The sequence below is a fragment of the Phoenix dactylifera genome, chromosome 15 (assembly GCF_051530095.1).
Source record: "Phoenix dactylifera cultivar Ajwa chromosome 15, Ajwa_hap1_PhDact_Kaust_v1.1, whole genome shotgun sequence".
Classification (NCBI taxonomy): domain Eukaryota; kingdom Viridiplantae; phylum Streptophyta; class Magnoliopsida; order Arecales; family Arecaceae; genus Phoenix; species Phoenix dactylifera.
Window position 1 is genome coordinate 17,533,977 of NC_143204.1, and position 26,739 is coordinate 17,560,715.

Sequence of the window (26,739 nt, forward strand, 5' to 3'; positions counted from 1 at the left end):
ATTATTCTATAGAGAGCGCCACTTCGCATGTGCGGTCCAGCGCAACGAGTCACGTGTCATTCTCCTCCCCTTGGAAGCTTGACAATTGGCTCAACTGCTCTTTTAATGTTCAATCGACTACTATTTCGAGAGGAAGACATCGGGAAACATCCAACAAGCTACTAGCAAATAATGGGTTCCATGCATGCAAATGGTTTTAGACACGACGCTAACAATTGGTTTCCTATTCTAGATCCCTAAGAAATTCACCATTTAATTGGTTGGCATATAATCTAACGCGCTTTGGTTATAACCCCTAGGCCAGTGGCATAATCGAATTTGCCGGTTAGATCTAAATAATGGGTTAAATAGAGGAAATACAAGTGGCTTCTCGCGTCCATCTTTGTATTTTTGATAAAATAGGTTGTGCTGTTTTAGATATCTAAATTGATGATGAGAAATTTATATTGAAAATAAGATTTGAATTGTGCTTTATATGCAAATTAAGTTTTTAGATATAATAGAATACAACAATAAAATTATAAAATTATGAAAGAGATACTAAAAATTAAATATAGTGTAATACAACAGTAAAATTTTATAATTTACTGTAAAATACTAATTTTGCATATAATAATTAATTTAATAATTTTTAAAGATTGAATTGTAATATTATACTAAAATTGTGCATTATTTATTATACTAAGGAGGTGGACATTTTTTTAGGTTAATAGCATTTATTAGTGGGGGGCTAAAACTCAGTGCACTTCCTCACGTGGCGTCACATCCCTGTATACATGACAGCGAAAATAGTGACGGACGGTACAAACTCCACCACGCAAATAAGAAGGGCAGGGCCTGGACCTTACAAGTGGTTGACAAATTTTACGTGTCCTTGAGACAACAATTTATTTTGGTCCTCTAGTGTATATAAAATGAAAAAATATTGTCTTTAGGTCATCAATAATTATTTAAAATTAGTTCCAGATACTAATAAACTATAAACCCATGTTCCCTCCCATTCTCCGGCTACCACCGAGCGAGAGAGAGTCCGGAGTCTTCAGTCTAAACAAGTGAGCGGCGAGGCCGAAGCAGCTGTTTTTAAGCCAAAAGGCGGCACCCAAAAAGGAAGGAGAGAAATCCACCCACGGATTCCCCTCCCCTCCCCGCCTTCAAAACCCCCCCCTCTCCACCCCCACACCCCCACACCCCCCGGGCCCTTTCCCCCTGACTGGTACGGTTTTTTCTCTCGTTTTATCTCTCTTTCGGTAGATATAGAATGATAGCTTTGAAATCAAGGGCAGGAATTTTCTCAGCTTTGATTATTTTTTTTTTATTTGAATTGATCTGATTTTTTTGATGATTTCTTTCTTCATTTCTATCTAATACTTTGATCTCAATATGATCTGCTATTAATGAAGTTTGCCGTTTAGAAATGGAGATAGATTTAATTAAATTTTTTGGTGATTTTTTAAGTAATTTTGATCTGGAGTGTTAAAAAATGGGGATCTTTTAGGGGCTGGCTGTTGCTTTCTTCTCCATTCGTTTGGAGATTCTTCTGAATTTATGAACAGAGCTTTCCGGCCCTGCTTGGGTATTTTGATCTGGAGGGCATCTTGCAACTGTTTGTGTGGGTGCTTCCATGTGGGAGACTTCTAGTTGTTGACGGATGCAAGGCTTTTGTTTAGGGTTTTTCTTTCATCTCTTCTATTTTTCTTTGTGGCGGCTATTAATTGGTTCCAACCAGCTGGCGCTTTATATGTGCTGGTAAGTAAGGAGGCATCAAGGGCCCGCTGTCGAGGTGAATCCTTCCATTTGGTTGCTTATCATGCAATTTATTGAATTCCCAATCACGAGCTTCTTATAATCCTGTAATTCCATGCATGTTAGACTGGTTTTACCTTTGCAAGCTGATGAGTAGATCGAAACCTGATATTTTCCCTGGTTGGTCCACACCATAGGCTCATTTATTTAGATCGCATCCTGAGTTTTTTCGGTATGATTTCATTGTTGGTCAAGAATAGTACGAAAAGCTGAATTTGTCGATGTTGGACGGAAAAGAAAGGCTCTATCCCTTTTAAATTTATTTGTGCAGAAAAGGTTTGTGACGACAAACGATGCTACTGTGCTTTCTTTTAGGCTTTTATGCACCTGCACATCACATGGGTCATGGCAAATATGCTGAAAGCTTTCAGCATACGAGCAATTATGATTCTTTAATGTGCATACACTCCTAGGATCTGGATCTTGTGTCATTACTGTTGTTTGAGGAAAACTTCAGCTCTACCTCTACGGTCTGCATGATTTGTTGAGAAACATTTGTTAAACACTATCAGATGGCGGTTTCACAGTCTTTCATTCTTGCCAAAGTTACAGCAAAAAGGCTAATGGAGTCTAGGTGCATTCTCATACAGACTGCCACTTCGACCTTCTGTTGGTTCTTGCTTTCACTCATGTTCAAGTTTTTCAACAGGGCTTAGTTGCACCAATGCGCTAACTGCTACATCCCAATTCTATGAGTCCAAGATGCATTGACACCTTGTAACGAGATCTGGCTTGTTGCTCTGCTCAGTGAAATTTGCTGTCAAAACAGATTGGCAAAAGAATTCCATATGAGAAGAGATTCTCTTCCAGTGTAGGCTTTTCTGAGTTAAGCAGCCAAGGAAGAGAGATCTTGAGTATTACAAATAGTAGAAGCTGGCTCCTGCGTTGCAAAGATTTTAGGAGGAAGATGGACCTCTTCTTAAAATTGTTCTTTGCCTTGCAAAAGCCAAGAAAGATAGCAAAGGAGTTATTTTATACATGGGCCCAACCAATGATCCCACACGGTGGTTATCTTAGGGTACTGTATGAAAATGGTGGCTAAATACAGCCAGTCCAGATGCCACTTTTTACCTGGAAAAGTAAAAGAACATGTCTTATTTAACACTTATCAGCAAAAATAAGGTTCATTGAGTAGACTTGGTTGCTAGATAGTGACAAGGTGGTCCGAGTCTAGGTTGTATACTATGCATGCCCTATGCTATCGATCCAAGCATGTTGCAGGCTAGGTATTGAATGTGATGGCCCCATCTTTATGAAGCCATAACTTTGCTCAACTTGCATGAATGCGGTGCATTAACAATCTGCTTGCTTGTGCAAAAACTTGTTGTGACCCTTATGGGCATGTGGAAGAGCCCACAATCGTTTCCTTCCATGTTTGTATTTAGCCCTTACTACTAGGAAAAACTTCTACGTAGGGTAGCTTATCCACTTTGAAAACTCTCTGAAAACTTGAACTTGCACCTGCTTCCTAAGCTCTTCTTTATATTAAGAGTGTTTAAGTATCCATTTCCTTGCACCCACACCCTACCTATTCTTGCACCTGCACCTGATTATGGAAAATAAACGCAGCCCAGGGACTTGCTTATGCGTGTAAAAACATGTGGTCATCCTCGACGGCATGTTAGCAAGCTGCGACATCACACATGGCACATGCATTATACTATGGACCTTCCTTACATGTTTATGAGCGATTAACAACTGCCATGCACATGAGCATCTGGTGCCACCTATGCCTCGATATGGGGCATCCAACCCAATAATCGAGTCAATCCAGAGTTTGACCTCCAGTTATATGAGCTACTTGATTCACATTTGGCTTGGTTTGAGCATAGCCGGCTCTTATTTGGACCATATTGTAGACGCATTTCATCTAATATTCATGTTAAGGCCAGATCATGACTGGCCTGCGGCTAAGCTAGGTCCGTGGCTGGATAGCATATGGTTGCTTCAAGGGATGCAATGCAGCTAACAAATCTTATGCTAGATTGTTTTTACTTTGGCTGAGCAAGCAACATTACTAGTGGAACCTCAAATCACCACCTGGTTTATGGTGCTCATGAAAGTTGTAATCGAGCTGGTGAATTTTCACATAGAGACTATCAACAATGTCCTACTGCTATTTAGCACCATAAATGTTCAATATTCCAGTGTTTGGTATTCCACTTTGATTCAATTCTCAAGTAGAGACTTTTGACAATACCCAATTATTTAGTACTAATTTTCTGTCTTCGCTTTTTGGTTTACTCGCCTTCTGCCCTCAACTGATTCTTCAATATGATATCTCTTTGCTTAACATGCTTTCTTGCTTCTGTATCTGCCCAGAAACCTTATGTCTCCATGCCCATGTCTTTGCATTTCTTTCTTGTTAGTTTTGTGGGGTTCAGTTCATTGGAAGCCTAAGTTGTATTATCCTCTGTCAACTCAAGTTTGAAATTTACATTCTCTATATATTTCTTGTTGCTAGTCTTTGCCATGACTGCGTGAGGCTGTGATGTTCAAACAAGTTTTTTTATATGGCCTGAGTCTTGAAAGCCTCTCATGTGAGGAAACTTCTGAAGTTCAATTATTAAACATATTATAACAGAACACTACCTTTGGGTAATAGCCGGAGGTTCACTCATGTACTCTCCTGCCCAAAAAAGCCAAATTCCTTTCCTAGTTTTTTGTGATTAAACTAGAACCTGGTTAGCTAAGGATTTAGAATATCTAAGTGCAAAGAGCGCCATAGATTCCAGACCATCTAATTTTTTGCAGTAATTACTTCATAGTTTAATTTATTGCACAGGTCGATATTACATATCTATATGGTTCAATCAAATAGAAATTAATATCTCGTTTGATATTTTATCATTCCTGAAAGATCTAAGTTTGGATTACAACTTAGATCATGTTTTCACCAGGGGACTTTGTGTAATGAAGAATTTTCACTAATTAAACTATGTAGGGGGCTAAGCACCTCCTGTTAATTTCTAAATGACTTCAATATTAATTGTTTCATCCAAGGTTTTAAGTACAGCTTTCAGGAAGCTGGTACCTCCATTGGTACAGATTGTACTGAGTGTTAGTACAGTATATCTCTTGGTACTGATACTCGGTGCCGACACTCAGTACAGTTGGCATGCTAGGTACCATTTCCCTATTGATGTAGTACGGTAGACCCATTAGGGACTGGTATGTTCTGGTACTTAAACCTTAAATCTTTTGTCAATTTCCTCTCAGACCCACCATCAGTAAGCTGTAGACATGGAATATGACTTGAAGCTAAACAACTACATTTGTGGTGTTCACAACTGAATAAGAATTTGGCTTTACTGGTGCACCGTTGTGAATTGGTTATTTTTGTAGAGAGAAATTTGCCTTAGCTGATGTATAGAGTTTTTTTTTGGAAATCAATGCATTCCTTTAATGAGTATATCTGCTATCTGAAGGTACACATTTTTGTGACATTGTGAATTGGTCATGTTTCGCAAAAAGCATAGCGCACATGATAATCAGGAGGATGGTACTATGCGCCAAGAAGCAAAGGTAATTAGAGTGAACAGGTCCAATTGTCATGTTGACTTGATTTGATGGTCATGATATTCTGGTTTGCATTTGTATATATATTTTAAAAAACTGTATACCTTGATAAATATGCTTTTAGCTTGATTTTTATTTGACAAATACTTCCATTCACTTATAATGTTTTTATATTACCTAATTTAGGTTTGCTAGTATAGCTATCATGGTAGGGTTTCTGAATGCGGTGTTAGTATTTGCTTCAATTATATAGAACAGTTGACGAAGCAAAAGAAAAATAGAAGGTCTAAGACCAATCATTAGGTAGAGGATGATGACCTAGAGTTTTGAATTTATTCCTGCATGAAGATCTGTTTATATGGTTGTTATGTTTTCAGATTCTGCTCTATTTTCGTAATGCAGAAAGTTATAGGACCTTATATACTACAAAATTGTAGCGAATATTTTTTTAACCTTGTGGATAGTTAATAGGCATTCATTTTACATATTTTTTTCTTGACTATGAAGGAGCAATGAAGAAACCATTAATAATGTTCTTTCCTGTCAAGTTTTGTTCTAGCTTCGAAAGCCCTCTCTCCCCCCCTCCCTTGCCTTTGTTCCGGACACAAATGGACATTTCTTTCAAAGCCCTCTCTCCTCCCTCGCTTGCCCCTGTTCCAGCCACCACCCTCCCTCCCTTCCACCCTCTCTCTCCCTCTCTCCTTCCACTGATTTTTTGATCTGAAGACCGGAACCGTCCCGATCTGCCACTGGTACGGTTCGAAGCGCCATGAACTGGAAATTCGGGATAGTTCCACGAATGCTGCTGCCAACCTTTTATCTCTATTCTTTTGCTGATAAATTTTATATAGAAAATAGAAGACAACAAATGACTGCAGTTCCATTCTGTTTGGTCTAGACCTTTATTTATCTTCAACTTTTATGATAATAAAGATGCAAACTTATAAACAACTGATTGCTCATTATTTCTTAGTAAAATTTGATGGAATCATGGAGTCATTGGTTCATCCCTTTAAATAATCTAACTGTTCACTCGCTTTTCTTTTACTTACAAAAATTTACATACTGCTCGAGCCTCTTCATTGAGCCAACAAAGTTCTTCGAGGCAATTTCAGAAATCATGAACTGGGAATCATTACATAGAGATTTGATCTAACCTGCATGTACTATCTGTCCTTTTCTATGTACATCATGTGCAAATAAGCCCCTTTGGAATTTTGTTCAGAACTTGTTTGATGTGGTTGAGAGTTAGATGGGGTTAGGTCTCTTAATTTGTTTAGGAGTCCATTTTGTTTCTTTTTGCTTTATGTGACTTGTAAGAAATCAGGACCATTGAGGGTTGGTATTTTGGGATGCTTTTAAGTAACATATGGTATTCTTTAAGAGAGTGTGGGATCTCATCTCATTCTTTAGGAGCTTTCAGTGAGTTGTGACAATTTTATAGGAGGAAAGAGCAGTTCAGCTGAGGAAGAGAAAAGAAATTACAAATTCAAAGAAAGAAGAGAAAAAGAGAGACTGAAGAAGGGAAAGAAAGCAAGAAAAAAAGGAGGAAAGAAAGGGGATAAGAATGGGAGGGGAAGGACAAAAATTACGAGGACAAAAGAGAATAGGTAGAGTAGGAGGAAAATAAAGGGAAGAAAGGTGGCCGGTCTCAATGTAGGAGATCACTTAAATGGTTGGTCATACAAGGCCTTTTAACTTCAAATTTTTCTTCTTCTATCTTAAATGATGGACCTTACATCACTTTCAGTAATCTGCTATATATAATGCAAAAGTCTCGATTCCAGTCATGCAAGGCCTACCTATAAGGCCTTCCGCATTATACAAATGCCATTCACTATCTTATTAAAATAAAAATTCTATTCCCAGGTCTCAAATCTCCATATATGCTATTTGTCATTATCTTTCCCTATTTCCATCTTTTCCCTTCCTCCTCCCTGAACAGGAGATGTAACCATGGAATCGCAGCAATCCATCAAATGCTCTCCCTCTGTGTTCCTCCATGCATTCCACTGACCTAATTATGGAGTAATTAGAGAGATTTATGGACATTTTAGGTCCAATATCCTTAAGGAACAGGATTTGTTTGGTTGGCTGTAGAAGTGGAAATAGGGGATTTTTTTTTCTAATTCTGGTGGTGGTGGGATATTTAGGAGTTTCTGGTAAATCTTCATCTTTGTTAGTGGATTAGGTTTCAGGGATTGAGAATTGACCCTTATATCCTATCATGGACTAGAACCAAAACGCTCATCTGATACCTTTATCATATCTCATATCTGATTTAACCCATGACAAGAAGTTATCATCTTCATAAACTCATTATATATGAATATGGACAAGAGACCAAAAACCAAGAAATATGCATTCTTAATTCACGGTGCATTTTGCACCTGCTGTGTTACCATGTATATGATTTAATCTAATGCACATGCATGCTCATGCTAATATTGTCACTGTCTGTTGCTATGTAATAGACTTGCTTGACAATTATCTTGGCTTATTTTCTCTCAATTTAGCATTCCTTATCGGCTCTAGGTCAATTAAGCTTGTTATTTCTCCTGTAATCTCGAGTTATTTGTTTAAGGACATGTTTAAAGAAAGTGCATATGGCGGAACTGCCACAATCAATGGCTCAACCTCTGCAAGTGCATTGCATGTGACTTGGGCTATGTTGTGTGGTTATTGATACTACCTTTTATGTAATACTTAGGTATGTGGAGTTGTTATTTTCTGAACCTTAGAAAGATAGAAGTCAATGCTAGAGCTATGCATATTGAGGTTTCATTTTTTCTTGTATATACAAATTGGTTTAGAACAACTGTTTATATTCTTCCTATGTAATCAGAACTATTTTTTATTTTTTATTAAATTTAATGTATTAATAATCAAGAAATTTGTAAAATGCATGTTATAGATTTTGCTAAATTATGACATGATTACTCCATTAAAGAAATATGCCTTGTAGAAAAATGAACCCTAGGTCAAATTTATTAACATCTAAACAGTGTCTACAGTGTTTTCTAAACACTTTTTAGTGATTGTTTTAGATAGAGGGAGCAAAAGACTATTGAAAAGTATGAGTTTTTTGAGATTTGCTAAGCTTTTTTCCTATTACAGAATCATGATTGTTCATGTGATAGTTGCACTATTGGTATATCAGCCAGGTAAAAGTAACATATGTTTATTGTGGGATTTGCTGACATGCTTTAGCCCAACGATATTCAGCAAATATTATAGATGTTTTTCATGAACTTCTAAAGAGGATGCACAGAACATTACTTTCTAAGAATATCCAATATGTCTGTATAATTTCTTGATGAACAGGTCTGATGAAGCGTCTGAACTCATGCTAGTTGCACTGGGTTCTCATAGACAGAATTGCTTCTAATTTATAGTTTTATTAGTTGTGCATTAAGTAGATACAAATACTCGAGCTTATTCAATATTTATTCTACAAACAGATCAATGAGCTAAGAGTTGCTATCGGACCCTTGTCTGGACGTAGCATACAGTACTGCACTGATGCATGCTTGAGGAGATACTTGGAAGCTAGGAACTGGGATGCTGATAAGTCCAAAAAAATGTTGGAAGAGACGCTTAAATGGCGATCGACTTACAAGCCGGAAGAAATCCGCTGGGTAAGTTCTACTTTTCTGGGACCATCCTTCGCCATTAAATTGTTAGACGAGAAATTAACGTATTCACTACAATTTTTAATTCTTTCAGGATGAAATTGCTAGTGAAGGTGAAACTGGTAAAGTGTACAGAGCAAATTTCCATGATCGAGAAGGAAGAACTGTTCTGGTGATGAAACCAGCAAAACAGGTATGCACTGAATTTTTATTTTCCTTACTGTTTCATTCAAGGACCAGGGTTTTGAACATGTCTAATCTACAGAACACTGCATCGCATGACAATCAACTCCGGCATCTGGTATATCTCTTAGAGAATGCGATTCTCAATTTGCCTGAGGGTCAAGAGCAAATGTTGTGGCTGATAGACTTCACTGGGTGGTCATTAAGTAATTCAGTCCCCACAAAGACTGCTCGAGAAACTGCAAACATTTTGCAAAACCATTATCCTGAGAGGCTTACTGCTGCATTTTTATACAATCCCCCAAGAATCTTTGAAGCCTTTTGGAAGGTTTGAGTTCTTACATCCTCTAAGCAATCTATAAGCAACTATAGGAAATTACACTTACATGCACATCTTCCTCATCTATTGTCTATTACCTTGAATACTATTTAGTTAAAAAGATAAACCTGAAAATGGAAAAATGTATGGAATTTTTGTTTCAAATCTCTTAAATCCCAGGATCGATCGAAATGTTTCATGAGTAGCTTCAGTGCATCACTGTCTCTTTTTTCTCTTTTCCTCATATACTGAATATATAAAGCACTCACCGTCACTCTCTTTGTTATATGATCTTCCTCTGACATTGTTCTATTCTCCCATGCAGATTGTCAAATATTTCCTGGACCCAAAAACATTTCAAAAGGTAAAATTTGTTTACCCAAAGAAGGAAGAAAGCATGGAACTCTTTCGTAGGTACTTTGATGTTGAGATACTCCCTGTCGAGTTCGGAGGAAAGAGCAAAGTACAATATGACCATGAAGAGTTCTCCAAGTTGATGTTAAAGGATGACATCAAATCAGCAAGCATTTGGGGTTTGATTGAAAAACCAGCCCAGGTCGACAATGCAACCAATGGGCACTCAACTTCTGAGGTCGCACCAGAACCATCGGGTATTGCTGCACAAGCAAGTTGAGCAAAAGCACCACTAGTAATTCCCCTGCAGTATATAGCTACTTAGCACAATGCGTATCATTTCTCATTACCATTAACAGCTTGACGGTATTCTTCGGGTACCCACTTATACTATGGATCTAGTTCTTTATGTTTCACTACAAATTGTGCGAAGAGATGTTTCTCTTTGCTCGAAAAACTAATTTACTGCAGACAAACAACATTTCTAAAGAGTACATAATGCAGAGGAACATCGTTCTGCTGATTCAGGAAATTATTCTCTTCACTTTTGTTTTGCAATATATTATGATCATTCCAAAATCTAATAATGAATATCCATGTTTCATGAATTATGTTTTGGGATGGCAATTCTCGACACAACCTGTGTCGATCTGACTTAAACAGCTTTGGGTTGGCTATAACTAAACACGCCTGAGAACAATAGGTCAGTCCGACCTAATCTTGTATTAAATCGGTTGGCTTTAGGTTCAAGGAATTGATATGACAATCCTAAGACGACCCATCTATCAAATGGGTATTTTTCACTAAACTAGGACCCAAAGCCATAAAGATTGAGGGCATTTTTGTAAACTTAATAAGAGAGAGGAAAAACCAGGGCTATCTTGCAACCAAATTCCTCCTCTTATCCATGCTTCTATCTACGGCCTCATCTTCTCTTCCTCGCCTCCTTTGCAGCCTGCCCCATCACCCCCATCCTAGGAATGCCATGGATGAGCTAGAGTGGGTCTTCAAGAAGTTCGGCTTAAACAGGGATGCTTGTCGTATAAATAGGTTAAACAAGGTGGGGTAGGTTACTATTTATTAAACAGATCAGAATTAGATTCTAATTTCTGACCTATTTAGTAAACTGAAAAGGTTTATGTTGAGTCTTTTTTTATCTCAATCTGTCTGACTTGACTTGTATCCTTCCAACCCAATTGATATCCTTAATCATGATAATAGGTGGATGTTCTTTCTTGTTACCATGAAACTAGTTTCCTCCGTGAACTGAATTGCTTGAGTAAACTTCATTAATTTTCAACTATTTAGCTTGCAATAGGGAAGCTCTAATATTCACATTTGAATCCACATTCAGCTAATTTGCTCGGTACAAAACTTAGTTATCAGTTCTGAGTGGAGGTTCCTTTAAGCCTCATCAAGCAGGGGGGCAGCCAAAGTGGGTATTCTCTTTCAAAAGGAGATGCTTCTTTTTATTTTGATACGTTCGAGATGAATGACTTAGCTTGTATTGGTTACATAACCTTTCTGAATTTAGAGCTAATTTTAATATATGATTTGGACTCATTAATGGATTTGAAGAGGACATCCCAAATCGGGTGCAGATGCTTGCACATAACTTCATTTGGTTGAAGAACATTATGTCCAACCTGTGCAAAAGAAAGAACCATCACCAAACCATCTCATGCTCTCAACTCCACTAAACAAATTTTTTTTTTTTTGCATCGTGGAGCTCCGACAAGCTCTTCACATTCGTCTCCCCCCTGTGGCTGGCATTTAGCACTGAGAACAAACCAAGGGATGTCTAATATATGATTCTCAAGAGTTAAAAGGCATGGTTACAAGAAAAAGTACCTCTATCCTGTTCAATCACCTCTGCTTGCAAACATTTAAAATCCATAAAAGAAAAACAATTAAATTAATATTATACCCCGGGTCTAGTCCGTGGGTTCAGATGATTCATATGCAAAGGAAAGAGATACTAGGAAAAAAACAAATGCTGCCACAGAATCTCAAATGCTTTGGAACTTATCGTTCAACAAAACAGGCTTCAGAAGCATAAGCACAAGGAAAACTGTGTCAGCAACAAGTAGAAAGTTCCTGCTATCTAAAAATTTCACAGCATGAAAGGTGCCATTGAAGCAGAATAAAGTTAGCTGCTTTATGGATGAGTGGAGCACGAGAGGAAAAAAAAAAAATCCAATTCTTGTGATTAATATTGGTTGAGGCGGTAGTTTCAGATCAGGATCAGAAGAGTCGCCTTTTAAAATTTCGAGTGGAGGCTTGATACGCCCGGACCAACAATCCAACACCAACTCCAAGTCCGAGGCAGATGCCAAGGCCAATCCCCACACCCACCCTCACACCAGCATTGAACCAAGAGAGTTCCCCATCCTGCCCTTCCATATATTCAGCTCTTGAGTAGATGCTGTTGTAGTCAACCGCTACATCATTTTCTTGTTGGTAGCCATCATATTCAGTTAACTGCCACAGAAGAAGAGATGGATGTTAGTATCTTGCATGAGTGGTTAATTATGAGAGCAAATGCAAGAAGATGCATTTGCTCCAAGTCATATTGGAAGAATTTTCTTTTCTTTTCTTTTCTTTTTTTTCAGAAAGAGAATAATGGAAGAAATTATAAACTATATAGGAGAATTTTTTTATCCAAGATGCTAAACAAATTTTTATCCAAATTCTTCATACTGGATACTAAAATAAGCATTCCAAGAACAAATTCAAGTAAAGAACATAAATAAGTAAACGTTTTTTAAAAAAAAGTCATTTTTTAAATGGAAAGTAAGGACTTGTTAAGCGATGCAGAATTTCGTTACCAGAGATGAAGTGTTGTCAGCTGCTGAGACAGCATATATGAACAAGCACACCACTCCATTATGTTAAGATCGACTCTAATTCCAGATCAATGTTCAGACAAAATTTCAGACAGACCCATGCATCTCGGTCCTTGCAGCCTTATGTAATGAAATTCTACCATTATGAGCAAACAAATGGAGAGAAAAGATGGTTTGGAACATAGATAATTCTGAGTAGGGTGTACATTGCCAGGTTTGAGGGGAACTGTATAATGGCAACTTAAAAGCTACTTCTGACTATCTTTAGTGCTTTATTTAACTTAGTGGTTAAACTAGTGGGACAAAACATCTTTCTCAAAAGACTAGTGGGTGAAAACGATATATCCACTGTCCACAGCTTGAACACAATCAGGGGGCATGCGAAATTGCATTGTATGTTCTTCAGCACGTCCACTAGAAACTAATACGGTATATTAGTAATAGGAACATTGTGACATAAAGGCCTTATGGATTAAGCAGTTATATAAGATTCAAATACCAAAGCCCAAGGGACAAAGCAAAAACTACAAAAAATGCTGACATATCTTCGCAACAGTCTCTATACATGAAAAGGGAACTTGAGAGGTAATCTTGAGTCTATCATCTTAGTTCGTATTGCTTTACTTGCTTTCATATTTTCTGTTTTTTCTTGGTTTTGGGGTGTAAAGGATCTCCAAGGATAGAATTTTCCCTCGAGAGCCAGATATATTTGAGTATTTCCTCCTCATCTCTAACGAATTGTTATTACTAATATAGCTAGTAGGGTCTTGTTCTTTTCCTCCCTCCCTTCCTCCTAGAATGTTGGAGCTTGGGATTTCTCCTAGTCCTTATCCAGTTTCTGGATAGCAAAGGAACACTAACAGAGGTTTGCCTTCCTTAAGTCTTCTCATGTATATTAATCTTTGTTCTAAATCTTGTGTCTTGTTGAATTCCTATTGAAGAGACTATAATCTGTAGTCATGCCTGGTCAGTGATTGGAAAATATCAATGGGATTCATGCTTGGACGGTTGCAATATCTAAGGTAGAAGGTTTCTGCAATGAATGCAATGACAAGCAATTAATGTTTTTTTTTACAATTCGTCTCTTTTTGAAGTCACATAACTCCGCAGGGATGACTGAGGATATGGAATTCATACGAATATGCTCTCGCCAGAAGAAGGCAGTCCCAGAGGGAATGCAATCCTAGAGGATTTTGCTATCTATCTGAAGTCCTCAAAGATTACATTCGAGATAATTATTAGTATTGAATTAAAAGAAAACGGTGACTTGATTCTTAAATACCTAAAAAATAATATCCCCAAGTCATATTGCACTTGTATGGTTTCATTCACAGCTTTTATCACTTCATAGACTTAAGGGCTGAATGCATGTGATGCAATTGCTGCATTCTGCAGTATATACGGTTTAGGCAGTTGTTCCAGCATGTTAAAAAACCCAACAGTTCCTTCAGAACATTATTAGAAAGTCTAACTAGACCACATTTCAATCTCATGTTATGAACAAAATAATCTAGAATTAAGATCAGAAAAGACATAAAAAGGTGGCCAGGTAACGCAAATGTCAAAAAATTGGACTGCATAGAGCTAAACATAAATGTCTAATGTGTTTTCCTTTTTGTGCCACCTCTTGAAATAAATTTGATGCGGATACCAAGTTTTTAGCATAAGCCATGGTGCTATGTCAAGATTAAAAAAGTCAATGGAAAAACAGGTTATCTTCAACAGTCCTCTTAAATACCATGCTGACCATAATTTGTATATATTGACTGATTGTTTCTCTACTGTTTCAACTATTCTATGCACCTTCTATTTATCCCTCTCCAGAGCAGACAAACAGGATATATTATAAGTAAAAAATCAGAACATATATTGCATGAACATTGATGCCAGGGACTCGTTAAAGTATGAATATAATGCCCTATCATTACTGTAAAAGTTAAAAATAACAGCACTGTGAAACCTTTCCAGATGTTGTCACAATGGATTGGAAGTTTTTGCCAAAACATCATAATGCTCAGCTCATTGATCAGATACTTCACAACAAAATTAAATACATCAAAATTATTACAATCATTACAATTTGGCAAAATTGAGCATGGTTTTATTATGGACAAATCAAATGCAATTTCAGTCTCTTTAGACCAGAAAAGAACATGAGTTCCCATTTGTACAAAATGCACCTTTTAAAATATATATTTATCTGGAAATTTATTTAGCAAGATAACCAATTTTTTGAAGGAATTATACAGAGTCACATAAATTATAGTCTTTAATCTTGATTGATATTATTTAAAACTTGTTATGTTATCAGACATAATCTGCAATTTATGTCTTCGAACTTACTTTTGTTTCAAAAGTTTACCAAAATCTTGTTAAATACTCCCCTCTTTTTCCATTGGGAATTTTACAGAAATGGCTTAAACTTACTTTCCTTCATGCTGGACCATTTTTTTTTCCAAGGGAGCAGTTTAAAACTTTTTAGACATTCTTGACTCTGAGTCACATGTTTAAGCGGAGTTGAACACATCTTTTTAAATAGTGAATACACATGATTGTATGAAGTCACATATTTTTTAATATTAAATTAATGTATTTTCTGAGTACAGAATGCAAAGTTCCCTATCTATGGTCCTACTGCTTTATCTTTTTTCCCTCCTGCTTACCACACTTATTTGCTACTTCTTTAAATAACTGTCACATTTCTTAAAGTTCTCTTGACCCAAACGACATCTCAAAACCAATATTCTAAACATTTTGATCTCTCCATTTTCTTATTTTTCTCCAATATTTGACAAAAGCTGTCTTTTAAATAAATACTGAGTGTATGTGAAATGAAGGTAGAAAAGAAGTATGGTATCACAAAAAAAAAGAAAATTTACAATTAAGTTCCAATCTAGGGTTTTCTATCTAACTATCATACTGTGACATAAAAACATATATAATCAAGTGAATTTTCAAAGGCCAAATGTATTCCTGAAACAAGCTGCGGAAGACCCAGAATAGTAGAATACCCCATGTTCTCATGGTTTGTATAAATTTCCTCAACAAAATGATATGAGGAAAGCAGAACAAATTTGATAAAAACTCGGTGAACTTCTGCTTAAATAAATTTGAAACAAAGCAATATTTTAGTGCATAATGGCTAGAAACTGAACAGGCATGCCTTGCGCCCTTGGTAACTGGATCCACAAATTGCAGTTAGAACATGTGACTCAGGAGATTGTGAGATCAGTGCACTTTCATCATGGATATCTCCAGGTAAACCTCAAGATAGCAAAATTCAGAATATAAACAAGTACCTGAAAAGTATCCTCAGATGAAACATTCTTCATAAATTCAGCTGTCTCATGCTCCGGAATAGAATCCAGCACAACCTTCATCTGATGTTTTTTCCGACAAGCTAGCTGAAGAGTCTTGGTTAGGATGATGGGACTACCCGAGAAACAACCAGCAACATATACCTCAATGGTTGGCAAACTCCTCTCTGAACTCATGGAAGGTTTGCCCTTCAGAAAGCCCATCACAGGCTGGCAATTCATGTTCCATTTCTTTTTGGTGTTCCTTGATTCTGCCGTAAAACCATTACCACCACACAATTCCAAGACTCCGGCAAGAAGCAGAGCATCTCCATTGTAGACCTCAAATCTGACACTTCCAGTCATCCTTATACTATCTGTGCTCACAAATGTCACTTCTTCCGATCTCTTATCAACCCTGTCCCTCCTAAGCAAAGAAGAAGCGCAGCCGGAATAAATGCCACTTCTCTGACCATTTACTTCGAGGATGGTGTTGGGAGTCAGGGGGACGTGATTAAGAGTAAGATGATCAGGAGTTGATTCATGGACCTCACAATTGCCCACTCTCACGTAGAAAACCCTCAGATCAAACCAAGGTGATGACTTAGGAAGGTGGAGGGAGTGCAAGATGGTCTTCCGACCAGGATTAGATGAATCGACCTTGGTGATTGGATCGTAACAGCTCTCCATAATCGGAGAGCGATCCTCTCAGCAAAATCTTTTCACATCAGTGTTGACTATGAGAAGAGAGATTTACCAACAAAACGAACTCATGGAATTCAAAGTTCCACGTCTGCAAAGCAAACCGATAGCTAATCATTTGCACCAAGCAATCACAGCAGAATTGGAACGACAACTAAAAAATATTGTAAACTGAAGCATCACATAACGTAAAGCCATTCATTAGAAAACAAGCCATCATCAATTCATCATCAATAAGACAGACAACACTGTTAATTTCTTCAACACATAACATGCATTAAATAAGCACAATTCAAAGCAGCAGAAACAAGATAAAGTTAATGAAAAAGGATTGCCTTTAGCAACTCTATACAGCTTAAAAAAAAAAAAATAGCAAAATTGAGCAGAATACTTCAGAAAATTGAAACAAAAAACTACGCAACAGAAACCGATCAAAGATTATGTAAAAAGAGGCCTCTTTTCTTCTTTGTTCTTTTCAAAATGCAATTGTTAAGTCCAAGGAATCACCAAAAACTTCTAATTCTGATGGGGAGGCATTCCTCCACCCCGGGTGACACAACTTGGAGGAAGACTTCGTTTTCCGCTAAAGAAGAAACAAACTCCCAGAAGATCATAGAAGAAAACAGTAAACAAAAGAATAAGAACAACCTCTATTATAAACCGAACAGAGAAGAAAAAAAAAGGCACTTTTCCGATGATATCCAACGCCTAAAGTTACATCTTTCTCCTTCTGTGTGTGATATCACAGTTGCAAAAGTGGAGCTAAATATAAAAGAAAGTTGCCTTTTTTATATCACAGGCCCACGAAGGAAAGAAGCAAAGCGGCCGACGAGAAATTCGCCGGCCACGTCCTACGTCACACTACCCAACAAACCCACCACCGTGTCTCTCTCGTTCTCTCGATCCATGGAACCACTACAAGAAATACAATTATAATTCGATGGGAACCCCGTAGCCACGACTCACCAGGCGGTCCAAATCGAGGCTCCAATGGCCGCTGCATTCCCTTTCGGCGTCCGACGAGATGGGACGAAAGCGAGAGACGGCGGAGACCAGCGGCTCCCTATGTTATGCACGCAACAAGACAACAAGAAGAGAGAGAGAGAGAGAGAGAGAGAGAGAGAGAGAGCGAGCTTAATTTCCAAGTCCTTTTGTTTGGATTCCATCAATATCTCATCAGAGTCTTCAGAGATAGAGATATATATATATATATATATATAGAGAGAGAGAGAGAGAGAGAGAGAGAGCTTAATTTCCAAGTCCTTTTGTTTGGATTCCATCAATATCTCATCAGAGTCTTCAGAGATATATATATATATAGAGAGAGAGAGAGAGAGAGCGCCCACTAGGACTCGTGCGGTTTTGACGTTTATTTGGGTCTTACGTCCTATAGGGCATCCGACTCCGAGCTGGGCTCGGGTTGCATCTGTCGCCTGAAAGAATGACTGGTGTTGTGATCGCATCAAGCACAGATCGCAAAGCATTCTGAACTTCTTCATCCACCATATGCATAGATCTTGGAGTGAATATTGTGTAGATCCAACGGTGGATTTGCGCATAGAAAGATGAGTCCTTCGCATGAAAGATACAGCCCCTGTCCCTCGGAGCCATTGTGGGGGAATTAGAGTATAGAAAGAGAGGGAGAGATAGAGAGGGAGTTGGGACTTTGGCTATGGTTGCCATGGCATGAGATACCTCCCTCCTGACTATCAACATTCACATAATTCATCAGCCACGAGGCTATCCTTTGTTGGTGTTAATTTTAGGATGGCATGTCGCTTTTATGTTGCTACTTGCTAGTGGCTACGATTACTTGATTATGACTCAATTTGTTAGTTTAGGTCAGCTGTTATGAAATAGATATGCTTGATAATTATGGTTAATAGCTTACCACTGTATCATTGTTTTCTTAATGATACCAATCTAGGATTTGAGTCAGGCGCAATCACCCGTGCAGATCAAATCAAAGTGGGTAGGAGGGTGGGATTGATGGTGCCAATTAAGAATTGTAACATGTTAATTAAACATTCGGAGTCTAATAGATGAAATATTATGTTCTCAGCATATTTTCAAAATAATATCAAAAATAATGAAAATGTTTAGCATACTCACATTTCAGCGTTTATATACTAAGGTTCCTTTCTACCTGTCTTAGTTGCTACTTAAATTAAAAGGTTATTTGGATAAATTCCATGACAAATGGGTCTCTAGTACCAAACGATGTAATGAAAGAAGAAAAAAAAAAGTAGAAGCAGATATTCTATTATGGTCAATTGGCAGTACTATGATCACTCTTGCTCCATCTATTATTTTAAAGAGCATTCTGCATATTCATAGACATGATGAATTGCTTGAAGCAGACCAAAATGCCAAATTTTATTTAAGTTTATCTTCTAATTATTGTATACAACAGGCTTAGGGGGTGTGACCAGTTCCAAGGGCAAGATATATGATGGGTTAAAAGTTGCACACAGTTTGCAGCAACCCTTTTAGACGAAGTGGCAGTCCGCACGCATCTTGTCCTCCTACAACGTGTGGGAATCTGTTCTGCCATACGGTAGGCATGGATCCGAGTTGTACACAGATAGCTCGCCGAGAAATTTAAATTGTTCTGATTTTATTTGGTGTATTCGTACACGCATTGTATAATAAACCCGCCAAAAAAAATAATAATAAAAAAAAGAAATTTGAGTTGGGCTGCACCGTCGCCTCCTTAGAGCTTGTCAATTGCTGTCCACCAAGATCTTCAAACATAGGCTTTTACATAGCATCACCATTCATTATATACAGTCTTCTCTAAAGTTGACACCATTACCTACTAGTTTACCACCAAGACTAACCATGTATATTTACCAGAGTAAAAATGTCCCAATCCTTTCACAATTCCATGGCAGACAAAGAAGAGGGAGAAGAGCCAGACAGAGTACGGCATGGAGATGAAAGCGATGTTATTCTAATCTCCTTAAGGATTTCAGTCCATGAAAACAGATAGCATTGTCGACAGCTACCCCTAAAGTGAGCCATCAAGAGACTACAGAGTCAGAACTGAATAGATTGTTGACAATTCCTTCTAATAACTCTTGGGAGATGCATGGGCCACACAAGAAAGCACGAGGTGCTCGATTAGCATCACATCTAAGTCCAACAAGCATTCTTATCACTCGGATAAGTCATATGTTTCCTATGGATAGAATAACATATTCATGTCCCTTCATCTTAAAACCAAACCACTACTTAAACATACAGCTAAGGGCTTCTCCAAAGCTTGGATAATCAAATTTTTACCAAGTGTTTTTGGACTGCTTTATTGAGATGGCTGCAGAGACGGTTAATCAGATAGAAGACAGAGCAAAGCCCCACAGTCATAGCTCATAAGCACCTAAATAACAATCTTGGTGTCACGCACCCATCCCTCTTTTTCGTCATCTTATCAAAAGAAAGTAGTTTCCATGTATTTGTCTTTCCATCCCCTGCTAACTGCTTGCTTTTAATCTCATTCACAAGGTCAGCATAAGTTTCCAGATCTCCGCTTTCCCGCAAATGATTCCTGCTAAGATGAACATAAACAAAACCAACAGCCATCCATTCTTCATGAGACAAGAAATTGTTCTCATCTGGGTTTGGGAAAAAAATGGGGCCCCAAGCCATCAATAGCATGTTGATTTCTAGAATTCAAGGACAAAAGGCAACTCTACATAGTTATTCACTGACTGGAATACTGAGTTTTCAGTTTCTTCAAGTAATTGTCATGTTGGAACTATCAGATACAGTACAAGCATGAACTTTCACAAAAGAGTTGTGAATCATAAGGCACGGATCAGAAATAGGTAATCAGGAGCAGATCGATTTGGTAAGAAATAACAGCAGCTTTGTGCCTCCATCCCCATGGGATGGCAAAGTCTAGATACTGCATACAAGAATTAAACAAAAGGGGAAGATAGATCGGCAACACAAAAACATCCATATGATTATCATGTAAGAATAAAGGGAAAAATTTTGTAGCAACAAGGGGCTCTCAGAGATCTCAACAAAGTCCATTATAAAAGAATGACGGATCACAAGTAATATTAATATCCACCAATTTACCATGTGATTCTTTACAAACTAGATGAAATAAGAAATCACTGGGCAGGCTGAAGGATGGACCTAACATACAAAAGAATGAACCGCAATTTTATAGTTCAAAACTGGCATGCATTTTGTTTGGCTTAAGAACAAAACTCTGGAAAAAGCGATCAGCTATTGACCATGAAAGCAAGGTCTTGTCTACAGTTAAATTGTAGACCTTGAAGACAATGGTGCTCGACCTACTTGACAACTAATTTTGGCGGTATATATAGCAGTGATGGGTAAAAGCATCCATGCTTGAAATATACATACATATATTAAATTTGCTACTGAAGGATTTGTCAGTACCAACACTCCCTGGCACTAATACAATGAGTCAAAAACTATTCTGAGCATCCTATAATGGTGATAATAAAGACTTAAGCACTAAAATTTCCTAAATGTGATTAATTATTGTGGCTCTATGACCTCGAGGAAGTATTTGATTAACATTCTAAAGCTCTCTCTATTACCCTTTTGAAGTCTCAGACAAGTAAAGGGCTCCACTCATAGTTATTTCATATAGGAATTGTTCTATCTCCAACCTAAGCTTCTTACAAGCATTGCTATTCATAAATTCACTAAGATGATCCAGATAATGGTTTCCTCATACATACTTGGATATAAAGACATTAACAGACTCCTTTGGACATGATAAGGATAATAGCAATCATTATTCCAGAGCAAAAAAGATTATAGAAATCTCCATCTTCAACAAGAAGGTATGAGCTAAAGATGATACAGGACATTGCGACATTGTGCACCGCTCTGAACAAAGTGAGGTAGACAAAGAAATGGTGTAGCAGATTAGGATAAATTAATAAAATGATACCAACCGGTTTGAGCTAGGGCATTAGTTCATTCCATGTACCAGAGGAGTTTTAGACAAATAATATTTGCAGAAGCAATGATGATTGCTCTTTTAGAAGATAAGCAACCAAGTAACAAAATAACTTAAGACAGCAATGTTGTTTCACAATTCACAAACAAACTACAAAATTGAACATCCTATAGTACCTGGATGACTTTACTAGCCATACATCAATATACCATACCACGACAATAATGTTAGATTCTAAACTGGTAATGAATCAATTATTGCCTATATCCTCAGATTGAAGCTCCCCTCTCCCTGGGATATTAAAGAAATTTAATCAGCATGCTACATGGTTTTTTACTGAGGAACGTAAACATTTTCTCTTTTGGTTCATCCATGGTTCTCAGAAAGACAATGCTCTATAGTAGATCTACCTATATTCTTAGTTTTATTTGGTCTACAATATCTTGGGCTGCTAACGTGTTGCATAACAGACAAACAATATCAGTTTATTATACTAGGCCACTGAGATGCATTACAGATCTTTCACTGGTAACCATAAATGTTGCCATATCCAAGCAGAGGTCCTTAATTATAAGAGTTCCCGTTGCTAACCCACCAAACAATCCAGTTTTGTTATGTTCTGTAACTGAGAATAACGAATTCATGTTCATAATCAAGGCTACCAGGCCTGAATACAATGCAAGAGTTTCAAAAACCAAGCAAAAAAAACTTGCCAGAGACAGTGCAAAGTGTAAATAAACTAGTCCAAAGATGTTATTGTGGAATAGAAGATAGAAACAAAGTAGCTATCGCCTTGAGTAAATCGCTCACTACCCTTCAGCTTGACCACAAGTGACAAGCAAATTCTACAATTTCACAATTGTAAACAACATAATTGCAGGTTATCATTACCACCACAAAAAAGCACGAAAAAGTTTTATGACGATGCATGACCCAGAAAAAGTTCAAACATCAGTACTCAGATTTGTTTCCAAGCTAAGGCTCCCCTGAATCTAATGGCAGACATGTGGACTTCTTTTGTTTACCTCTCTTTACATAGCCCTTCACCACCAGGCAAAGACTTCTCAAAAAATTCCAATTCTCTTATTCCTCCAATTTCTCCAGAATGAACTGCCTTTTTACACGCATTATTTCCTCCAGACACCAATGATCTATCTGTTTAAGATATTTTTTTACTGTCAAAGAATGACCCCGCTTTTCACACTTCATCCTTGCTTACACCAATCCATTCATGAATTTTCTTTTTCTGATAGTCTACATCTTCAAATGTCCCTCCTTGCACTGAATAAAAAAACCATACTGTTCCCATCAAAATCGATCTATAAGTCAACATCCTTGCAAAAGTGTAGATCTGACAAGTTCCAGATTAAAAAAGTACCCTTTTCATCTGTTTCCAATCACCCATCACTATTACAAGTACTTAATATGAAGCGAGCGAGCTTTCCTATCTAAAACATTCAATATATTTAACAGGTCACCTCTACAAGAATTTAATATGATAAACAATTGCAATGCAAGTAATATCATTGACTCAACACAAGAATCATATAGAATTTCTCCACAAATAGTCCCAACCCCTTTTTTATAGAATGTATTGAACTATCCCTAGAGCTGCTCTAGGGTTTGGCTAGAATACATTCAAGAAAGTTGGATGAGTGGCTTCTTTATGAGGTGATAAAAAATGTAGAGATTCATTTTTATATCTGCTTTCTAGGACAATTTTTCATATTAAATGAATTCTTTTCAAGCCTCTATGACTGTCAATAGGATTTACAAAGTCTATGTTCTTGAGCTTCATAATTGAAGTACCCCTACCCAACCATCACATCAGAAAGTATAATTGTCTAAAAGGCTTGCTGGGGCAAAATAATCTAATCAAACAAAATATTCATTCTATAAAGGAGAGAGAGTTACCTAAATACATGACCCCAATGAGAAGTCAAGGCCTACAAAAGATTTTAAAATGATAACCTCAAAAAAACTGACTCAACCATGCACTCATACTTCTATCGAATTGTATGTTTAAGTATACAGATGTATACAGAAGGAAGAGACAAAGAAGACCCATAATTGAAAAGTAACGATATGTGTGACATTGTGGTTATACAATTTGAAGTGCCAGTGAATGTTTCAAAGTGGCATAGGGTCACTAAATGCTTAAAAATACCAATATGCTTTAGAAAAATTATCCGAAGTCTTCAAATAACAATGACGAGAAATCCTTAAATACGAACCCAGAAAATATGACAATATAAAAAGATTCCCTTCTGGAATGGTTGTTTTATTATATAAAACCTTGTGAGGTCTCAATATTGCAGCTGATATCTAGGTCTTCAGAAAACAATGATGGGAATCCATGAACATGCTCGCCCATCAGATATTACACCATCTAAGTGATCCCCTTTCATAATGTTTATTTTGTTATTTTAAACTTCGCAACATCTAAACCAACTATTTTCACTTAAGTTGACAACTGCATTCCGTCCATGGTAATGTATTGGGCCCCCTGTGCCTCCCTAGCTTCAAACTTTTCAACAAAACCTCCACAAAAACATATCATTCCACTTGTAGATGGAAAAGGACCTTTCAAATCTTTTAGACAAAGAAACTTCATATTTTCAAACACATTTTATGTCATTTCCCTAAGGCTTCAAAGATTCCAAAATTACTCTCTTCAACTTCTTCGCAAAGATCTCATCATGATAATGGCCCACGGTTGCCAGAATCAGGAGCAAGTGAGGGGAAGCGGTATTTTAGAAACACTTTTTTTGTAAGTGCTTAACAAACAAGCGTGAGTTCGAGATTCCGCGGAGATTCCAAAGTGGGTGGTGTACTATTCTAAGCAAAAGAGTCCATGAACTAAGTAGTGGCCCACCACCAAGTCGTCATCAAGATCTTAAAAAAGTTTGTCAACACCAAACATGCAAACTTGCCATGTATACCATGTCTTATTCCTATAATGAAAAAGGACAGTATAAAGACAGAAGAAATGGCCTTGAATTTCCTATGAGACACACCCAACAGTATGGTAAAAATGCTCAAAGTTTACACACCTCCCAACATTTACTAAGACACCATATTACTCTCAATATAATGAAATCTACTAAGAAGCTATTATTGCTAGCTAAGCATTTGATAATTCATGCATAAAACTCAACATCTAATTTGTGGATTGTGCTGTAAGACAACTCTAGTGGCACATATCATATGACAACTAAAGGATCGCTTCACATTAATAAGCATGAAGAGCCAAATTTCATGCTTCTGAACAAAGACCTTGACTTGCATTTTGATGCTTGTCATTTGGTGTAGGAACAGTAAATCATCACCCACCCAAAAATGATAGTATATTAATATACAAAATAGACTGGTATAACTGTTCTAGGTGCAAGGGACAATCAACATTTACACGTGAACATGAAATGCATTATAGAATATGGAAACTTATAATAACTCAAAGCCACTTTGTTTAGCAGAAGTTTGTGTTTGGATTTTTTTTTTTTTTTTAAGCATATAGGAACCATATCCTTATCTAGATAGCCATGATGAGTGCATGTGAGAAAGCATCGATATTATGAAAATGTAAGCAGCAATATATAAAAATTTTCTTGTAGAAACAGAATTTTAGATGCAATTATTATCACTTGCAAGGCCAGATTTGGCTGCATAAAAATATGTAGCAAGTAACACGTCCATGCCTGTAAAAGTACCAAATTAAATAAAAAATCCAACTAGAAAACAACATCCATGAAGAAGCGTTATATCAAACACCCAAAAATGCCACAAGAGGGCAACCATTTAAAAACATATCTCTGTCTCAACTGCTTGATGCATGATAACTAAGCTTAGAAAAGTTATTTTTGTCTTCGAAACAACAGAGAAGCTCTAAGAATCTACCCCGCACAGAGCCAGTAGACCTTGGTCACAAAGGTAAAGCACGCCCTATATCATGAAGCAAAAAAATAAAGTCAGGTCATATTAGAATTGATACATGTGACCCCATTTACCCACGGATATAATGTTAAAAATCTACATTACTTTAATATTATTCAGAAAAAATAACAATTTCAGACAGAGTTAAAGGCATTGAATTGTTTTTTTGAATATGTTCATAAAATATCACATCTCAAAACTCTAGAAGAAAGCTTGGCCTCATTCAATTTCAATTACGGTTCAAATCCTCACATGCAATGTTCCCTTCCCTTCTCCGTTGCACTTCTTCATAGCCATGATCAGATGCGCTTGTTTAAACCTATCATCAGAATTATCAAAAGACAAAAGTTCCAACCTTTACAACAAAAATCAACCAAAACTACTCATTTAACGACATCAATCTCCGTACGAAATACACTAGCTTCTTAATTTAATTCTGTACAGGAGTCATAAAATACTAAAACTCAAGAAGCAAACAGTTAAAGCCTCAAGTAGCAAAGATTTCTTCCATGCAGAATAAAAAGCTAATGAAATCTGGATTTAAAGGAAAGAAGAAAACTTAGATTTTTCGGGATTAGGAAGAACCAAATAATTCATAATTATTACCCTGAGAAAGCCAGCTCCAGCAGGAGGAATCGACGGCTATGAACGACCTGAGCCGGGCGGAGGCGATGGCGCTGTGGAGAGGCATCAGAGACTCCACACATCCCAGCGCCGGCGCCACCGACCTAGAGAACCAAAAGCCGGAAAGCTAAAAAACCAATGATCGAGAAGGGAAACGGGGAGAAAAGCAGCGAAAGCTAGGGTTTTTAGAGGCGTCGATTCACCTCCGAAGGAAAGAAGTAGCTCTCCTGGAAGGCGTGGGCTTGGGAAGCAGGGTTTTGGAGCGGACGGCGGCTGACCTCGCGGCGAAGACGACGGCCGACCTACAGAGCAACGCCATTTCCCACCCTCGCTATCCCTATCGAGCGGACCAAGAGGGGAATAGGAAAACCTCCTTAAAACCCTTAAACACGGCGAGTTAAACAACGAGTCGAACGAGTTACTGAGTCTACTTTCACGCTTTTGACGAAGGTCGGCCTTTTGGGCTCGGGCGAAGTGGTTCGGTGCGACTGTTTGGGTTTTTTTTTTTTTTTTGCTGAAAGCGGGTATTTCATGCAATACGTGTACGAATACATCCAAGAAAATCAAAATATAGCAACTC

General features: G+C 37.5%; 3 protein-coding genes across 10 annotated transcripts; 1 reads left to right on the forward strand and 2 right to left on the reverse strand.

The window, feature by feature from the left end:
• Positions 1–881: 881 nt before the first annotated feature.
• Positions 882–10,342, forward strand: LOC103704242 (uncharacterized). 2 transcript variants are annotated; one of them, XM_026803515.4, is made up of 6 exons: positions 882–1,213; positions 5,232–5,328; positions 8,784–8,960; positions 9,049–9,147; positions 9,220–9,465; positions 9,782–10,342. In XM_026803515.4, the coding sequence occupies exons 2-6, from the start codon at positions 5,263–5,265 to the stop codon at positions 10,088–10,090; spliced, it is 897 nt and encodes a 298-aa protein (XP_026659316.2). In that variant the 5' UTR covers positions 882–1,213; positions 5,232–5,262; the 3' UTR covers positions 10,091–10,342. The 2 variants fall into 2 exon arrangements, with proteins under 2 accessions (XP_026659316.2, XP_088568110.1); XM_088711984.2 differs by lacking the exon at positions 882–1,213 and adding an exon at positions 1,271–1,780.
• A 1,369-nt stretch (positions 10,343–11,711) lies between these two features.
• Positions 11,712–17,823, reverse strand: LOC103704243 (uncharacterized protein At1g01500-like). Of its 4 annotated transcripts, none has more exons than XM_008787456.6 (3): positions 17,621–17,823; positions 15,956–16,745; positions 11,712–12,291 (listed from the first exon to the last, which is right to left on the reverse strand). In XM_008787456.6, exons 2-3 carry the CDS (start codon positions 16,640–16,642, stop codon positions 12,055–12,057), a joined length of 924 nt encoding a protein of 307 aa, XP_008785678.3. In that variant the 5' UTR covers positions 16,643–16,745; positions 17,621–17,823; the 3' UTR covers positions 11,712–12,054. The 4 variants fall into 4 exon arrangements, with proteins under 4 accessions (XP_008785678.3, XP_088568109.1, XP_088568108.1 ...); XM_088711983.2 differs by lacking the exon at positions 17,621–17,823 and adding an exon at positions 17,303–17,610; XM_088711982.2 differs by lacking the exon at positions 17,621–17,823 and adding an exon at positions 17,162–17,290.
• Positions 17,824–19,696: 1,873 nt separating this feature from the next.
• On the reverse strand, positions 19,697–26,530 carry LOC103704244 (protein NONRESPONDING TO OXYLIPINS 2, mitochondrial-like). Of its 4 annotated transcripts, none has more exons than XM_088711986.1 (4): positions 26,363–26,529; positions 26,142–26,263; positions 25,803–25,854; positions 25,298–25,542 (listed from the first exon to the last, which is right to left on the reverse strand). In XM_088711986.1, the coding sequence occupies exons 1-3, from the start codon at positions 26,476–26,478 to the stop codon at positions 25,835–25,837; spliced, it is 258 nt and encodes an 85-aa protein (XP_088568112.1). In that variant the 5' UTR covers positions 26,479–26,529; the 3' UTR covers positions 25,298–25,542; positions 25,803–25,834. The 4 variants fall into 4 exon arrangements, with proteins under 4 accessions (XP_088568111.1, XP_088568112.1, XP_026659317.3 ...); XM_026803516.3 differs by having other exon boundaries at positions 25,298–25,544; positions 25,788–25,854; XM_088711985.1 differs by lacking the exons at positions 25,298–25,542; positions 25,803–25,854 and adding an exon at positions 19,697–20,201 and having other exon boundaries at positions 26,363–26,530.
• Between the last annotated feature and the right edge of the window lie 209 nt (positions 26,531–26,739).

Excerpts from the sequence above, each read along its gene's own strand:
- LOC103704244 (XM_088711985.1), bottom strand. The coding sequence starts at position 26,478 with ATGGCGTTGCTCTGTAGGTCGGCCGTCGTCTTCGCCGCGAGGTCAGCC. Across the intron at positions 26,264-26,362 it reads GCTACTTCTTTCCTTCGGAG|GTCGGTGGCGCCGGCGCTGG; the intron begins GTGAATCGACGC and ends TTGGTTCTCTAG. Across the intron at positions 20,202-26,141 it reads CTGGAGCTGGCTTTCTCAGG|GAATCATTTGCGGGAAAGCG; the intron begins GTAATAATTATG and ends TCATCTTAGCAG.
- LOC103704242 (XM_026803515.4), top strand. The coding sequence starts at position 5,263 with ATGTTTCGCAAAAAGCATAGCGCACATGATAATCAGGAGGATGGTACT. Across the intron at positions 8,961-9,048 it reads AGCCGGAAGAAATCCGCTGG|GATGAAATTGCTAGTGAAGG; the intron begins GTAAGTTCTACT and ends TAATTCTTTCAG. Across the intron at positions 9,148-9,219 it reads TGATGAAACCAGCAAAACAG|AACACTGCATCGCATGACAA; the intron begins GTATGCACTGAA and ends TCTAATCTACAG.
- LOC103704243 (XM_008787456.6), bottom strand. The coding sequence starts at position 16,642 with ATGGAGAGCTGTTACGATCCAATCACCAAGGTCGATTCATCTAATCCT. Across the intron at positions 12,292-15,955 it reads CATCTGAGGATACTTTTCAG|TTAACTGAATATGATGGCTA; the intron begins GTACTTGTTTAT and ends CTTCTGTGGCAG.